This window comes from Candoia aspera, chromosome 3 (genome assembly GCF_035149785.1).
Source record: "Candoia aspera isolate rCanAsp1 chromosome 3, rCanAsp1.hap2, whole genome shotgun sequence".
Taxonomy (NCBI): Eukaryota; Metazoa; Chordata; class Lepidosauria; order Squamata; family Boidae; genus Candoia; species Candoia aspera.
In genome coordinates this window covers 176757482-176775717 of record NC_086155.1, presented here as the reverse complement: position 1 = coordinate 176775717, position 18236 = coordinate 176757482, and the positions used below count along the sequence as shown (strand labels likewise).

General features: G+C 40.0%; 1 protein-coding gene across 1 annotated transcript; it reads left to right on the top strand.

Annotated features, from left to right (window-relative positions):
* The first annotated feature begins 6346 nt into the window (after positions 1-6346).
* Positions 6347-17996, top strand: SBSPON (somatomedin B and thrombospondin type 1 domain containing). Its single transcript, XM_063299388.1, has 5 exons — positions 6347-6821; positions 10607-10795; positions 13618-13708; positions 14768-14947; positions 17719-17996. The coding sequence occupies exons 1-5, from the start codon at positions 6596-6598 to the stop codon at positions 17834-17836; spliced, it is 804 nt and encodes a 267-aa protein (XP_063155458.1). The 5' UTR covers positions 6347-6595; the 3' UTR covers positions 17837-17996.
* The last annotated feature ends 240 nt before the right edge of the window (positions 17997-18236 follow it).

The following is an 18236-nucleotide window of genomic DNA, read 5'->3' as shown; positions in this document are numbered from 1 at the left end:
TTGCATAAGACAAAACCACAATAACAGTGCATAAAACCACAATAACAGTAATTAACAGCATCATGTTTGCCAGCCCAACAGCCATCTGCCAATAAGGAGCTGTCAGACGTGTAGCGCTCTCCTCTCCATAGGCTTAGTGGAAAACCATGGTCTTCACTATTTTCCTGAATAACCAAAAATGGGCTATTCTGATCTTGAGGGGTGAACAAAGCTGTTCCAGAGCAAGAGGATGGTGACAGAGAGGGCCAGTTTCCAGGCCCCTTACCTACTGGTGTGTGTGTGTGTATGCATGTGCGTGAAAACTTGCAACATGCCCTCTTGATCTACATGTATTGGGTGGGCAGATTCTACTGGAGCAGATGGTCCAGAAGGCAGTGGAGACTTGAGCCATAGAGGGCTTGGCAATAATCATCACCTTGAATTGGGCCCAGAAGACAACCAGCAATCAGTGCAGCCCTACAATTTCAGAGTCACCCTGCTGTACTGGCTTCCCCTGGTCAGCACACAGGCAACTGTGTTGTGTACCAGCTGGAGCTTCTAAGTCATCTTCAAATTGCAGTACTGTAGTCTAACTGGGAGATTATAAGGACATGACTGCATATAGTCAGCACCTCCTGGTTCAGAAGAAAGATGCAACTGGCAACCAGCCAGTTTGATTGGTTGGCAAACAGCACCAGGTCAGGTGGGTGCAATTCTTTTCCATTTTACCTTTTGGTCCTAAACATAGAACCCAGGACTATGAGATCATTTCCAAGAACACTTTTTCTTGCAAAGAACTGGCTAGCTATATGTTTCTTCTTCCTTGAGAGAGGAAACCTTGCAGCTATGCTCCAACAGCAAGCCAGCTGGACATTTTGGAGTATTTCAAATGATCCATCTCCTCTGTGGCACTTGGTGGCTATGCATTAGAATGGACGCCAAGCCCTATGTTTTTTCTTGCCAGATTAATTACTGTGCCATGCTTCACACTAACAAGCTAACTGAACTGATGGATCCCCTCCCTCCCTTTCCCCAAACAAGGGCCTTGGGATAGTTTCCTTAGATTTTATTAAAGAACTTATCATGGGCCAAGGACCTAGATACAATTTAGGTGGTAACTTACCTCTTTTCTAATATGGCTCACTTCATTCCCTGTCATGCCATCTCCTCCTTTTGAGACAGTTCAACATATTTTCCAGAACTGTTGGTTTGCCTAATCATATTCTTTTTAATAGAAGTCCACAATTTGTGGCATGGTTTAGGAAATATCTATTTCACAATTGGAGAGCTCCACCTGTCCTCTTCCCATAATTCAGAATTGGATGGTGAAACTGAAAGGACTAATGCCACCTCAGAGCAATACCTTTGTTACTATAATTGGTCTGATCTTTTACTTGTAGCTGCATTCACTCATAAATGCTCAGATCATGCTTCTACTCTGATGTTCCATTTCACCTGTGGTTACCACCTTTACTTGTTCCCAAAATGTTTTCCAGCCCTCTCCCATTCTGGAGGTCTCTCATTTTCTCCAGGAACTGCAGCTGCTCAGGGCTTCCTCCACTACTGTTGGAGATCCAGTCTACCAAGTTTCTCTGCTCTTTTTTGTTTGTCTAAAAAGCTGGATGGAAGATTTCCTGTACTTGCACAGATTAATCCTGTAACATTTTGCCTGCTAGCCACAGTGAAGTTATATCAGTTTTTGATCATTCTATCTAGTCCTGGAACACACCCATTGTTCTCTGCACACTTGGTCCCAATACTCTCCATCACAATTGGGGGGGCAAAGAATCTGAGGTTGGAGGGCCTGGTTCTTGGGGAGAGGGGAAATGGTTCAGAGAGGAAGGTATACTTTATATGCCCATTGAAAGGGAGATGGAGACCGACCTGTATGAAGTTCAGGGAGAGAGTTCTGGAATTAGGGGAGTGCCTGATGAAGAAATTCATGAACTAGAAACTACTCCTTCCTTCCTGCAATCTGGTGTTAAGGAGGAAGTGAAGGGTCAATAGGGGAAACCTCTCCCAAATTCTCCTGGAGAACAGATGGAAATTCTGTCTCTTTTATGACATCCCTAGGCAGGAGGAAAGCTCTGACTTCAGCCAGGGGCGGGGGGATGGCGTGGAGGAAGGAACAGAGAAATTCCAATTCCAAAGCAGGAGACTTTGTCAACTCCAACTAACAAAGAAACTGAAATGGAAGGAGGAGCACCAGGGCCTCCAGTTGATGGAACTCAACTTTGCATGCACCAGTTTTTGGCATCTCTGAGCCTATTAATTACCACAGCAATAAATATACAGATATTTAGTAGATGGACCCTTCACTTTAATGTCATTTCCTTGTCTGAGCTGATATTCTCAGAGCTTTTATTACTTCCTCCCACAGTTCAGACTTCTTTGACCTACGCAGGTCAGGTATTTATCTGATTTCTTCTCTCTCCATAATGGAGGACAGCACATTATAGGCTCTTAGCTGTAAATACTCATAGACTGAAGTCACTTGGGCTTTCCTAGCATTATGCTATTTCTTAAATAAAGCTTATCTTTAGTTTTCTTTTACACAAGTAGTAGACTCAAGAATGTTTCAGATAACAGTTATATTCCTAACTTTAGAGTTTCTCTCTGTGCATTCTTTCTGCTGCGTAAAACTATCTGCTATCCCACAAGGGACTATTTGGCCCAGAGAAGAGAGAGATTTAAAGAGTAGGAAGAAAGAGAAAGATTCTGTTTTTATTCTAAGAACGGCTTGTTGGTCAGATTTATTAGGTAGGATGGCTACCTGTGATTCATCAAAGGCAGCTGACTTGATGGAGATGCTGAGCAACAGTAATTACAGAAGATGGTGCTTTTGAATGAAGCGGCTGAATACTCTTGGGGCAGCACGTGTTAAGGAAGAACAGAGGTCAAGAGAAACGATGGAGAAGCAGTCTCAAATGGAGCAGTGGGGGGAGAAGAGGATGCACCTGGTACCTCCAGGTCCAATGAGGGGAGTGAGAAATTAGGGAGTGAGGGAGGTGAAACTGGCAAGGCAGGAAGCAGAAATACTCAGGCCCAACAGATTGTGTAAACACAGAACAGGTGCATTTCATCTCAAGGCTGGGGGGAAAAAATGGCCATTATTCTATTGATCCAAAAAGGGTAGAGGAAAAGGCTAAGATTTGGACAGATATATTAGGCTTGATTTCTGTGTTCTACATCAGGGAAATCTTCTGTATTATATGGCTTTTTTGTCTGCAGTAAAACAACTAACCCAGTAGTACTGAGTCCTTGAGGTTTCTGCTGTTACTATTTTCTGAATGTAGAGCTGAGTTTGTGGATGAACAGAGAGGTATAGCTGTGCCTGGCTTGAAGCCTCCCTTCCCTTCCTATCACCCAAACACCTTTCCCCTCTTCTGCTTGATGCTTGGTGCTCTCAGAAGATCCACCACTCAGCTGCCTCAAAGTCTTCCTCTCAGGCATTCCTCTACATCTGGGCTGCAAAAATCCAGGTGACCACTAGATGACTTCAGAGCCCCACACATTGGGTTGCAAAAATCCAGATGTGGCAGCAACAAGGTACAGAAAACATTCTCTCCCCACTGCCAGCTAGCAGTCATCTGGATTTTTTTTCCCTGAACGTATATGTTGGCAATGCCCCAAGCAATCAGGCTTGTTGCAGGCACTAGAGAAGAAGAGGGTAGCAAGGGGTAACCCGGTGGACCCCTTTGCCTGTGTGCCCCTAGATGACTGCCTCCCCTACCTTCCCTATATTTATACCACTGCCAACCAGATACCAAACAAGCTCTTTAACAGAATGCTTAATTTCATCTCATTTTTCATCTAAGGACCCCTAAAAAGCATTTTGTGGCTACTGAGATTACTAATATTCATTGGGCTGTTTTGGGTCTTCCACTCTGAAAAAAATCTTTCTTCTTTGCCCTAAAGTTTTTGTTTAATAGTTTGCTTTGCAAGTTAAAGCTATTTTTTTAAGTAATATTATATCCATTTTAGTCCTATTCACTTGTTTCTAACAGACTATTATAGATTAAGTATATTTAAAGCTTTGGTTTTTTTTCCAGGGTATTTTGCATGAAATCACATCTTTCAAAATTTAGTTAAATAGTACCTTGGGCACAATATATGAAAGCTTTTAAATTAAGAATATGGTTTTAAAAGTTCTACTATCTCAACCAATTTAGGGTGTAATTTGCTAGTCTTTTTACCTGGAAAGCAGGATACTTCATAAGAATTTAATTTTAATTTTAAAAAGCACAGTAAATATGATTATTCTCCAGCCACATATTTAATCACCATTCTGTCACCTTAAAAACCACAATTCGGTAATAACTGATGGCAGTTTCTGGAAGATTTCACTCAGAAGCTTCAGAGACTGCACTGTCTCCCTGAAGCCTCAGATTATAAATTCTGCTGGAGGAAGAAAGCACTGGAGAAGACTGAATCTACAGACTGCTTAATACAGATATTTCCTGTAAAATTACTCAGAATGCTATGTTAGTATTTATTTCTCTTGCACATGAATGCAATACAAGCTGTTACTCCATATATTGTCATTTATTGCTGAATGATAGCTTGATTGTAAACATTTATATATATGTTCAGCACCAACGTAGTACTGTTTAAATGCCATTGTAAAGTTTAACTTTAAATATTGCTGGCCCAGGACTTTATTGGCTCCTGATTTTTATTTATTTATTTTTCCTTCTCTCCTTCCTAGCACACTGCCAAATTGGGACATCATACTTCCCCAAAATTGAAAGTTACAAGTATATTTGGTATACCCTGAAATAGGCTTTACACTAATTATTAGTTGTTTATTGCATTTTTATTCTGCCTTTTCCCTGAGAAGTTTAAGAAAACTTGAAAAAAAAAACCCTTCCTGAAACCGAATAAAAATGGAAAAGCCTCAACCTCCTTGTGTCGTTAGTTCACCCACTACAATCTTACTCATGTGTTCTTTGGGTCTGGCTATCAAAGGGTTGTTCACCTCTGTCTGTAGAGAGTCAAGGAGATGATCTTGAGGGAAAGAGGCAAGAATGGTTACATAAGCAAAGAAAGTTGAAACATTCTGTAAGTCCTGGGAAACAGGATAGTATTCAGAAGAGACTCAGGCAGGTTCCTCCCTGATTCACTGGGGTATAACAGGGAGGGAAGGTAAAGTACAATCAAGCTTGCAAGATTCTGCTATCGTAGCCTTTCTCAGTGACATATAGAGCTAATCTTCCTGTGGAGTCACTTTCCTGATCTCATCTACCTTGCAGAGCTGACAGTGGAATAAACTTTTGTGGATAACAATCTGCTTTACCGAACACAAAGTATTATTTGCTATGTTTCCTTCCACTTTAAGATACCATAATACTTCATTGTTTCTATTGCAAAAAATCAACATACTACCATCTGGAAATAGCTTTCTCATGGTATTCAGAATTCCAACTGAGAAAGAACCTGCCTTGGACTCCTTGGAGAAAACAAAAATGCATAAACATAATGTATATATTGTAGTAAAGAAGGAAATGCCTTATTTTACAAGTTTTAAAAAAACACATTGTGACTGTGTCACCTAAAGATGTGATAAGCCATGGCTTGTTTAACCACGATTTATGGAATAATTCATAAATGGACAGCAAAAATATACAGAAACTTCAACTCTTTGCTGCCAGATGATGGACATGTGGGTATTTGCACCCCTAATCTCACTCCAACCATAAATAACAGCACACAAAACATTCTGATTAGTTTTATACAGCTGCTAAGCCACCTATAAGCAAGCCATATTTTGGCCAAACGTGTGTGAACTCAGCCACTGTAGAAACTTCAATCTGTCTTCTAGATCTTTAAACGGTTTTCTATTTAAGGCTATTTTGTTACTTATTTTCACAATGCTTGAAACTTCTTTCAAATTTTACCTGCTGGGTTTTTTTTTCAAGCTTGCTTTATTTTTTATCTGTTCAGTAACTGTCCACGCTGAGGCCTACCTTACTCTTCACACCTCCTGGCCTAAAGAAACCCAGCGGGCGGAATTCCTAGCTGTTGGAATGTCGTTGAGGCGGCAGCTGGAAAGGTGACTGTACTCCGAAAGGCAATCGCATTCACCTTTCCTTGGCAACCTCCTGGCAGCACTTTTCTGTATGGGTATGAGTTAAAGGCAGGGCTTCTTGATCAAAAAGAGCCACCTTAACTCTGCAATTACGTGCCCTCCAGGCAAACGCTGAGCGGAGGCTTAACTCTCGGTTAGGATGAACGACTCTGTAAGAAAGGTCTGAGGCGCGGAACTCCGTCCCGGAGAACGAGGTCAGCCGCGGCTGCCAGAGAGAGGCGGAGCGACGCTGCCCCTGGCCTTTGGCGCGCTTCTCTGCCAGCCGCGCCCGTTCCCGACCCTGCCCTGCAAGGACGAGCGGCGGCGGCTGGGAGCATCCCTCGCCCCTTCCCGAGGACGGGGGACAAGCGCGCGGCCGCGCAGAATTCCGGCCTTCCAGGAAAGAGCGGCGGGGAGCTCGCACGGACTCCCGCTGCCCGAGTTTCTTTTTCGCACTCACAGTTTGCCCAGAAGCGCGGAGAGAACCGAGAAACCAACTCGAGGGCGCCCCCCCACGACTAGCGAACTCTGTGCCCTCGAGGCAGGGAGATGGGCATCAGAGCTGCCCCGGGCATCCTGGCTCTGGTGGCGCTTTCGGCGCTCGGGCGCCTCGCCGGGGCGGGTTGCGCGGAAGACGGGCGCTGCTGTCCCGGCCGGGATCCGACCTGCGCCACCACCGGCTGGCGCCTCGACAGAACCTACGGGGCCTGCTTCTGCGACGAGGCGTGCGAGCAGACCGGCGACTGCTGCTATGACTACGCCCAGGCGTGCCCAGGTAGGCTGGAAGGGAAGGGACCGCGCCCACGAAGCGCCGAGCGCCTGAAAGCACCTGCCGCTGAGGGGGCTCCGCGCGAGGGTGCTTTGCCTCCGAAGCATTACTGGCGGTGGTGGGGGGCGGTTTTCAGCGGCCTTAATGGAAGAGGAAACTGTATGGTTAAGGAACCACTGCCCCCCCCCCTGTAATGTCTTCGAAGAGAACTAACCTTTGCTTTTTGGATTGGGGTAAATAATCGCTGTGGTAAGTAATAAAGGTGTTGGCGACCGACAGGAAGCTCTGGCGTGGGCTGGTCCATGAAGTAACGAAGAGTCGGAAGCGACTAAACGAATAAACAACAACACAAGTAATAAAGAATAAAACGCCCTCTCTTAAACTCCAGATAGGTGGATACTTCCAGGCAACTTCGGGGTGGATTTACACAACTTGTGGAATCGTGACAGCACAACTACTCTCTTCACATAACATAATGCCAAGCGGAAGCAAATAAACCGTATTATAGCTCATCTGAGGGCTAAATTCATACAAGACCCCAAGACAGTAGCTGAATTCCCCCAGTAGGCTGAATCACAAACTGCCCAGTCCCTTGTCTGTCACAGGAACCCAGGGTTTGAGTTTTGCAGTGCAGCTTTCCTTTTCCTTGCCATTTTTTCTTGCTCCCCAAAGGAAGGAAAGGACTGTAAGAAAACTTGGTGCAAACCTTAAAACTCCTCACCTTTCCTGGCTTTTCTTCAATATTCTTCCAACCGAGGGACAAAAATGTAAGGAAGTGACTCAGGCAAACTTCAGTGAGTATTATTTGGGGGGCTGGTTTAAGCTTTAAAAATGAGGACAATGGATTCCTTTGCAAATTGAATTAACTTATTAAAAAGTATGTATGAATGCAACAACCTTTGTTGGATTTGTGGTTTTTTTTTGGGGGGGGGAAGAGTAACAATACAGGTTGTCTAAAGTCTTTGTGCAGTTTTAATTGTTAACAATGTCACTTCTGTGTAAGATATAAACAATCTGAAAATGCAACTGAGGGGGAATTTATTCAAAATTTAAATAAAATGGGTATTGGATCCCAGAATAACGAATGTGATCAGTGCTATGTCAAACACAACTGCATGTTCAGAGAATTTCAAAATCATGCTATACTTTGTATCCAAAATGATGGTTGATTTATTGAAAGTTGACTTTCCTACAATTAAATATGCTAAATCTCAAATCCTTTTTCTGTTGCATTTTTGCAATTTCACATCTATGTAAGATATAAACAATTAATGCACAAGGACACCCTATATATTATATACTAATAATCCAGTAAAATAGTTTGTTTTATTTCACTTTGTGTTTTTCTTACTCTCAGTTCCACTGCTTGAATTGTAAGGGGGAAAGGTAGGGGCCATAATGGAGTTTAAAAGCCCCACCTGTCTTTCCACCCTCTGCAGTTCATGATGATGATCAACCTTACATTTGTTTAAAAGAAGTAATAGGGGAGATCCACACACCTAGTAAGTGGGGTAGCCTTAGCTGTTCCTCTCTATAATTCAGTCATTGATACTGTAGTACTGACTAATCAATGAATGCAAGCTTTGGTTCCTGTATTTTTAAAAGTACATTTTTTAGGCTACCAGCCAGATCCAGGCTATGGAAACCCAAAGCCTATGTCCTCCCATTGGAAAGTTTTTTAGACAGAGCATAAAGCATAAATCAATTCTTTTTGCACAGCTGGGGAACAAGGAACTGGGGTAGGAGGATGCCTGCCAAATGAGAATCTTAGAAACAATCTTGCAGCTCAAAAGGCGAATTGAAGGGACACTTTTTACTTTACACAATATTCCTGAATTATGAGTTCCCCCTTGCACTGTTTGCACAAATCTCTTGGGGCTGCCTGCTCTGCCAGCATCTTGAACTGGTGTGCTAGCTTTGTTTCTGCTCTAATTGGTGCATTGTGAAAGAGATTATATGGATTAATCTGTGGAGGACAGAGGAAGGATCCTGCCTCAGGGAAGAGCAGGATGTGATTGGCATGTGGCTTCTTTGAGTTCATTCATGCATGGTCATGAAATCAGTTAGACAGGATGCATTTAATCAGGACTGGATCTTAGCCTGGAGATAGATAAAAGCAAAGGTGGGATTTGGGGCAATGGATTTCCTTCTTAATGGTACTATGGGCACATCTGCATAATTAAAATTGCTTGCACAAGGAACCTAAGCCCTCCTTTTACCTGTTCTCCTCCTCCCTAAAATTTTTAGTGCTGTCCCACTACCCACTTCTGAGAATAAACTATGGAGGGGAATATGGGGAAAATTATTGGCAGCCAACTCTCACTGATAGCTCTTTGATAACTATGGGGAAAATATTGTATCTGTCCTTCTTTTGTTGCAAGAAAAATAAAATTCCAACTTTTTGATCCAATGTATTTTAGCCGTGCTCAACATCTATAAATGTCAGTAAACAATAACTTGGCTTTATGCCTGTCTTTGCCAAACAATTCCTCAAATTGTTTTCACTTTCCTCCATGGGCCATTGGCTTAACTGCATGCCAACTGGCTTGCTTTAGCTGTGGCTGGACTTTCAGGAGGCGTATCAGGCAGCAGATAATGAGTTTGTGGCATCAGAATGGAATAATGGGACTTAAGCATGCATTATGTTTGGGAAGATAATGGTAAACAGAAAAGTATAGAAAAGTAAAAATGGCTTTAGTGGATAGCAAATGCAGATTTAGGATTGGGGTATAACTATTTAAATAGATATATTAAAACACGCAAATACAAGAACTTTCAACTAGTCTATAACGTAGACTATGTTTAAATGTGTCAACTTAGATTTAAAAACAATGCATTTAAACCTGAGCCCTAAGCAGTTTTAGTAATGTTGGAAAACAATTTCTACTTGAACCCTAATCAGCAGGGTTCCATGGCCGTGCAGTAACTGATATGCACAGGATCTCCTTCCTGACATCTGCTTCCTTCCAATTTTTTTGTAAATTGCAGAAAGTCCAAGAGTCTCTTGCCATGCAGGCTTTTGAGAAACCAAGAGCAACACAAGTAACAACACAAGTGCTAGCCCCATTCAAAATCATCAGATAGCACCTTTATTTGCTTTGAAACGAGAGAAAATAATGAAATACTTCTTTAGTATAACTTCCTTCCTTCATTTTAGTACCATATCACATAAAAGTGAGATGGGCGGCTATATAAATTGATTAATAAATAACTATAAAGAAAGGAGTCGTGATCATTACATGCCAATCAGCCATGCCAATACAGTATTATTGTGTGGTGTTGTGTTTCCCAACCTGTGGTTCAGGGCCACAGGTGGACTTTGAAGGTATTGATATGTATTGATGTAGATACCAGTTAACTTTTTAGGAGACTGCTTATGTATTATGGATGATGGGCTGAAAAAAGAGTTGTGATTAGTTGTCTGAATATGAAAATGTAAAATCATTCTGTGCACAAGAATATTCTAAGTTATGGTTTTGATATTTTTGGAATGAAGAGGGTGAAAGTTCTTTAAGTATGGGGCCTGGATGGATATGCAAGTAGAAATAAAATATGGTTTGTAAAGCAACTTTCATGTACTTCCACAATGATTTTGAACTTGGCAGACCAGTGTTAACTTCTTCTTAATCAGATTTCTTCAGGAAAAAGCAGCCTACAGTATGTGACCTATCAAGTCATTTGAGTAGGTTTTGCTAAATGTTATAGGGAAAAGATAAATCTTTGACAGTGGGCAGATAACTCCCATGAGTCTCTTTGTAAAGTGATAGTATTTTTTTGCAATTCTTTTGTAGCCCTTTCATGTATTGTTGGGGAATGGAGTCACTGGAGTGGCTGTGCAGAGCAATGTAAACCTACCTTCCGGATGCGTACACGTATCATACAACAAGAGCCAAAAAATGGTGGGGAGCCTTGTCCTCCATTGGAAGAAAAAGCTGGTTGCCTGGAATATACAACTCACGAAGGGCAGGATTGTGGAGATGGTACACATGCCTCTCATTTCTCTCTGTCATACAATTTGCATCCTTATACATTGAATTGTTTTTTTAATGTCCATTTATTACAACTTGCTGTGGTCAAAATCTAGGAGGAATACTGTATTTTCTAGAATGTAAGACTTTCATTCTCTGTAAGCCAGCATGGGCCAGCAGAACCAGGTAGTTGGTGTAGAGATTAAATTAGCAATTTACACACTTGCAAAATCATTACAGGTGATTTCTGTCCTTACACTGTCCCCTGGGAAAGAAGATACTGGCTGTATTGGCAGATATAAAATGTCTCATTCCCAGAGAGGATCAATGTAAGGTACAATTCTAGGAGCAGTCTACAAAAGAGAAGCATATGCCATCATTCCCATGTTACAGTTTTAGCAGCTTCACATAGAGAAGTGTGCATCTGCATCTTCAAAAGCAACATGGAATATGATCCTGTGGAGTAACTGCGTATTGCTGATATGTCACAAACAGCTTGTTGAATATTTCCTTGCACTGAGGAAACAAGAATCTGCCTTAGTCTAATATTTTTGGCTGCAATTTTATTAAAACTGTTTTCCATAATGTATCAAACTTGATTGCTTGATTTGTAGAAAACACATCAAACTTCATCATTTGCCGATTGGGAGCCTGTCCCCTAAAAGCAAATTCCACCCCCACCCCCAGTTTTTTTTCAGGTCCCATAACATTTGTTGCCATGTTATAAATCAAGTTTTTAAAAAATGTATCGTAGTTAATATCTTGTGAGGAAGAGAGTTTGTATAGATCATAGAAGCATTATTGTATACATCATATGGAATAAGGGAGCCAGTTTGATGTAGTGGTTAAGGCATCAGGCTAGAAGCCGGGAGACTAGACTGTGAGTTCTAATCTCGCCTTAGGCACAAAGCCAGCTGGGTGACCTTGGGCTAGTCACTCTTTCTCAGCCCTAGGAAGGAGGCAGTGGCAAACCACTTCTGAAAGCCTGCCAATAAAACTGCAAGAGCTTGTCCAGGCAGTCCCCCGGAGTCAACACTGACTCAAAGGCACACACACATGCATATAGAATCACAGTTAATAGGAAGAGACAATTGGTTTGGAGCATGTATTTAAACCTAGCTTCCAACTTGCAAATCATGGTTTACTAGGAGGCAGTTTATTCATTAGCATAGATATAGAGTGGATAGTCATGGAAGTGGATTATTCCTGGGGCTGCCATAAACTACCAGTTGAGTCATCTAGAGATGGTTGTCATTATGTAATGGTGCCTAGATGCTGTGTGACTGAGGTTATGGAGTCAGCCATACTTGTTTTTTAAACTTTTTGCATTTTTTTCCTTTCCTAAAAATTGGGTAATGTCACAAGTCTATTTTCAGATATAAATTAAATGTTACACAATAAAAATGTGTCACTTTTCAACTGAAGGATTGTATACAAATATAGAATAGTTAAAATGCCAGAACTCTTCAGAAAAAAATATGAAAATATGGATTAGAATGTTACCAAGCAAACAAATCCATAACGTGTTTGGCAAGTCTTCATTCAGCTAGAGAATGAAGCTCGATGCTTGAGAACCCTTCAATGAAATACAAATATTGGGACTGTCTCATTCCCGTTGCATCAACCCATCCCACCCAATCATGCAGGGAGGGCTTGTTACAGACCCCATCCGTAAGAGAATTCCATCTGGCGGGGTGCAGGAAGTGGGCCTTTTCTGCAGTGGCTCCCGCCCTGCAGGGAAGACAGATTCCATCTCTTGTGGCCTTCCAAAAACAACTGAAGACCTGGTTTTGCCACCTTGCTTAGGGTGGGAAGGGAAGTGATCAACCCTGGAGATGGTTAGCACCCTAAAATGGCCCTTTAGATATAGGTGAGTGATAATCCAACTATCATCATCATCTGGATTTTATACTCCATTTATGCTCAATATTAGATTTGTATTTATATCTATTTATAGTTTTTTAATGCTTTTATCTTTGTTGTGAACCACCCAGAGTCCTCCTTTGGGGGGAGATGGGCGGTGGTAAAATTTGATAAATAAGTATTACATTGGTTTGTAACCCTTATTCATAACCTTGTAACTAAAAACAAATATTTTGTATAAGCCTTCTTGACAGCATATCATCTCTAGCGTTGAAGGCAATTGTAACAGCCTATATGCAGAAGAGTGTTAATGTGTTCATGTTCAGCTAGATGCCTCTTCTGAAGCATCTAGTTTACAGCCCTATGCAGTAGAAATAATTCTGTAATCTTTTCCAGCCTGGTAAGCATCAACAACTTTTTCAGAGGCCCTCAGAAATCTTTGTTCAAGCCATGACACACTTCCACGTCCACTTCTTGTGAAGATCAGACTTTGATAGTGAATACCCAGAATTCTGTTCTTTAAATAAGGCAGTACCTCCCACCCTCACACCTGATTATCATCCTATCGATTGAAACTCCTGACTCTAATTTCTCCTTCAAATGAACTGATAATCCTAGAAGTTCACATAATTTTGCCACACAGATATGAAGCTTTGGATCATTTTCCTCAATTAATAAATGAACAAGTATAATGTTTTTGACTCATTTATTAATTAGGTTCTCTAAACTAGGATTATCTAGTTTTAGGACTTGTGTAGAGAACTGATCACATTTTAGGTTATATTTATGCAGAAATATGGAAAATTCAAAAGGGTTCACAAACTTTTAAGCACCACTGTATGCCAAAGGATGGAGTAGACAGTTTTAACCTTGTCCAGCCTTGTTACTTTATACATCTTCTACTCCCAATTAGTTAAATAGCAATGTCAGCTTTATGAAGTTCGTTTTCATAATAATTTTGTTCTTCCTAGTTCCTGCTTTCATAACTACTTCTGAATATAGTAAGGAGAGAAAAAAGACAGTTGTAAACCCAAGGTGGTCTTCAGAAACAGAAGATTCTAGGTAATTAAGGCTAAAACTTTTACCAGCTTCTCTGGGGATAATTTCCTTGAATTCTGTTGTATCTGTCTCTGAGTTGATATGCTACCCTATCATTTAATATACAAATGAATAATTCAAATTAGAGGAAAGTCATTCTGTATAACTATCTGTACTAGAGGGATGAAAACAGTTCCTTCCTGACTAGAAATATAATTCTGAATAGTCTTATATTGCCATTGCTTTTCTTCTTTGCATAGAATTTTCTTTAGTTCCTTTGGTTTACTGCATTAAGTATTTGCTAAAAAATAGGGGGTTTTTTGTAGCACTGCCTACAGCAAAGTGAAATAAAGCAGTATTTTTGCAAAGCAGGAGCAATTATACACACGTTTTTCTACAAAAAGCCATTTTCATGTTTTTGTAATTTAAAATAAGGAATGGTAAATTTTATATATAGGCTTCAAACAGTCTATTTTGATATCCTGATTCTTTTAAACCCACATATGGAATTGAAATTCCCAATGCTAGTAACACATCCCAGTGAGTTTACCACTAGCAGAGCCATATTTTAAAGCTGATAGGGGCTCCCCCACCATCTTTCATGTAGTACAGAGGTGGGCAACTGGTGGCTGTTCAGCTGTGTATGGCCTTTGTTACTTGTAAGTGGGTTTTGAAATTAGACAATCTTGTATCACTAGTAAAGGCAATCTGTAGCTTCCTGGTAGTCTGCTGCTGAGTAGAGAATGACACAAAGAAAAAAAAAGCGGTATCAGAAAGACAAAAGCAGTGTAAGAAAATGGATGGCCTCACTGACCACTGGCAGATGTGACTCAACGGACAGAAAGTTGCTCACTCTGATATAGCAAGATTGTTACACAGGGAGAGTTTAACCCCCCCTCCCGCCCCAATTTATTTTTAGTAGACAGGCTTTATTACAAGTCAGAGTCTGAGCCATAGCAGCTAGTGACAATCTACTTTTAACTTTCAGAAAACTACTTTGTCTGGCTAAAGACTTCATAGATTATATATGCTATAATTACCTTTCAGATTTTTGCATTAGTAACAAATGTTTCCTCTCCAAAGGAGTTACTGTGTGGAATTTAAAACAGAATCACTGTCTCCTTACTGCTCTATGGAAACTCGTCCATATGCTCGATGGATGCAGTACCTTCGAGCAGGCTACACTGTATGTGTAATCTGCCAAGAGCCAGCAATGCACAGAGGTAGCTTTCGTTGTACTGGAGATGGAACTGACGCTGATAGGTAAGCAATTGAATTTCTTACCTGAATCTCTATTAATAATGCAAAGCCTTTGGCATCTATATCATATTTCATTTATGAATTACCCTATAGCAAAAACTCTCAGGCCAACACATGTATTAGATTTATATATTTTTTTCTTCAAGAACTCAATGTTGTGTACATAGCATTATCTTCAAAATTTTCCCTGCAATAAGCTGTGGAGTTCAAAGGGTAGAGACAGTAGCTTGCTCAAAGATTGCTTTGAAGCAATTATGTTTTTGTTTAGATCTATCAGCTAGAATAAGCAGTGAGTAGGTACGCTCAGACTTCATGCATTCTATTTCCCCATTTAGCCAAAATATTGAGGCCAAAATATCTCATTGAGACTATTTGCTTATTGTAAAGGTTTTGTTATAATCCTACCCAGTTATCTGTGGAGTTGTACTAGTAAAGTATTCAAGTTCTAACTAGAGTTAAAGCAAGCTATTACAGAGGTAGAAGTGCTCAGATATGGTCTGTTATGTAAGTAGTAAGAGTACATACCATTTTTAACATGTTTTTATCAGCACTTCTGATCAGTGACGTCAGTTCCTGTTTCCCGTTACAACATGAATGTAAACAAACCAACCCATGTGTTGCTGACATCACCAGGAAGTGTGGCGCATGGATATGACGTAGCCCCCCCGCACCACCACCACCACCCCCGTGTTTCTCAAGCACAGAAGTACAGGCTTTCTCCCTTCCTGCAAAGCCTGTACTTCCGGCCATGTGGAAGTACCCCCCCCCCCCACCGTGTTGCTCAAGCCGCATGGCCGGAAATACAAGCTTTGCAGGAATGGAAAAAGCCTGTAGTTCCGTGCTTGAGCAACACGAGGGGTGGTGGTACGGGGGAGCTACATCATATCCATGCGCCACACTTCCTGGTGACGTCAGCAACCTGTGGGTTTGTTTACATTCATGACGTAACGGGAAACAGGAAATGACATCACTGATCAGAAGTGCTGATAAAAATGCGTTAAAATGGTATGTACTCTTACTACTTAGGTAGCATACTGGGAAGTACGTAAGAATCTGGCCTTGCAAATCATACATATAAGATTTACATTGCAATTTTAGTATAAAAATTGCAATGAAAGTATAGGAAAGTAGAAGTGGGTTAACTGTTTATTAGGATGGTCTTTTAAAGGTTTAGACAGATGTTTTTGGTTTTGGGATAATTTATCCTGGGTTAAAGTATATTAATAAGCTTATTATATAAATGTGTATTGGTGGAGATACGTTTAACTATATAAATGCTTTGGTTAGGAGTAAAATTGTAATGAAGGATATTTAATTATCTGTGTATTAAGGGGGAAAATTATGTTATAAAATGCTTTTTTTATATATCCATTTCGAGAGGAAAATGTTTTAGAGGAAATATTATACTGAGAATGGAAATGCTTTCTAGAAGTAATTCTTATTCTGGATTGAACTAGAATAAGAGATTGATAGTAACTAATTTGTATCTTTGTTGTAGAAAGTCAGAAGTATGTATGTATGATGTAGTAATCTTTTTGTATTTTCACTTTTTAGTTTTTTTCTCTTGTAGTATACTTTATTTCATTTTAGTTTTTATGTATTTGTTGAAAAACTTTAAAAAGCTTTACTAAAAAAAAGTATAGGAAAGTAATGGCTGTACTTTTTTCAATAAAAACGAACAAATTGCATTCCACTAAATTGCAATTGAAAACCATCTATTCTCCATAATTTAGCAATACAGAAAACCTAGACCCTACAGGTCCCAGTATCTCAGAGCCCTTAAGTTAATTATCTCGGCCCCACTGCTTTATCACTTCATCCTACTTCCATTTCCATGATTGCGTTAAGACAACTTAGCAGCCATATTTGATTTACTATAGGGCATCTTAGCTCGTACAAGACATATTCTGGAATGAATTGTGAGTTGTTTCTGCATCTCCAATGTTGGAGAACAATTATGGGGAAGTTCTTCTGAAAATTCAGGAAGTACTCTGGTTCATTAAAAGTATGGTAACCTAAATATACAGGATTAGATCCAATATATCCCCATATATATTGGAATGGGGCAGTGAGGCTATGTTTGATTTCTCCTTCCTCCTGCATTTCTTGAAAAGTCGGAGAACTAGACCCTTCAGAGCAGCATGAGAAACATCAGTAATTGCTACTAAAGCTGTGAATGTTTTGAAGATTCGGCAGATACTTAGGAATATATGGGGGAATAAATACAGGATCTCTGTAAGATACATTTAAGGCTTGTGAGGAACTGGGACACATGGCTACTTTGAGTCACATGAAAGATGATGTTGATAATTGAAAGATAATGAATCAGTTCATTAAAGCATCATCTTTTATCATGCTAACATGGACACCTACTTTAAAGAGTTGCCATGTTTCCATTCCCTAAAGCATCTCTTCAGAGTCACCATTTCAAAGTGACACTTAGCTGTACTACCATCCAATGAAGAGCACCAGAATCTTGTGTAAGAAGGGATCTTTATGTTCAAGAAATCATCCATATGATTGCATCCCAATGTATTTATTACAAGTTTGCAACTCTTTCAATTACAGAAAATACAACTTGCTCTTATAATGGATTGCAAATTACTGCATAGGCTTCTTGTAATTGCCAGGTATGTTATCTATGAGAATATTCGAATAGGGAAGACATCAATTATTTACGTTATTTACATCAATCCTTAACTTTTAACAGGATGTTAAAATTCCATGAAGGAATATCCATACCATTCTGTCTATATATCTCTGTTCCATTTTAGGAATACAGTTCTCCACTGGCAAGCAGTTGGAAACCCATCCTGCTATGGAACTTGGAAGAAAATTCAGCAAGTGGAAGAATGTTCATGTCCTCTTGTACATAGTTTTATTTTTACATAGCAGAATGAATATATACTTTAATATATTTACCTGAAGCATGGAATCTACCACTGGACTTACATAAATTTTAGGCATTAATTAAACATATGAGAAATAAATTTTTGACATTATACTCAGTCTTTCTTATGAGTGAATAAAGTTAATTGAGCTATATAAATTATACTGGCCTTCCCTGAATTCACTACTAGTAATTATTGTGAAACGCCGTTAAAACAGATAAGCTGTATAATCATATGCTTAAATCAATTTTAACAAGACATTGTTTCTTTAAAAAGTTTCTGCTTTATTCATAGCTCAAAATAAATAACTGAAGTGGAGGTTCTTGAGATTAAACAAAAAATATGGTTAATAACATCACAGTTCCTCTTTTTTTTTTTGTCCCTTCAAAGTCAGTTTTTGA

Excerpts from the sequence above, each read along its gene's own strand:
- SBSPON (XM_063299388.1), top strand. The coding sequence starts at position 6,596 with ATGGGCATCAGAGCTGCCCCGGGCATCCTGGCTCTGGTGGCGCTTTCG. Across the intron at positions 6,822-10,606 it reads CTACGCCCAGGCGTGCCCAG|CCCTTTCATGTATTGTTGGG; the intron begins GTAGGCTGGAAG and ends ATTCTTTTGTAG. Across the intron at positions 14,948-17,718 it reads GATGGAACTGACGCTGATAG|GAATACAGTTCTCCACTGGC; the intron begins GTAAGCAATTGA and ends GTTCCATTTTAG.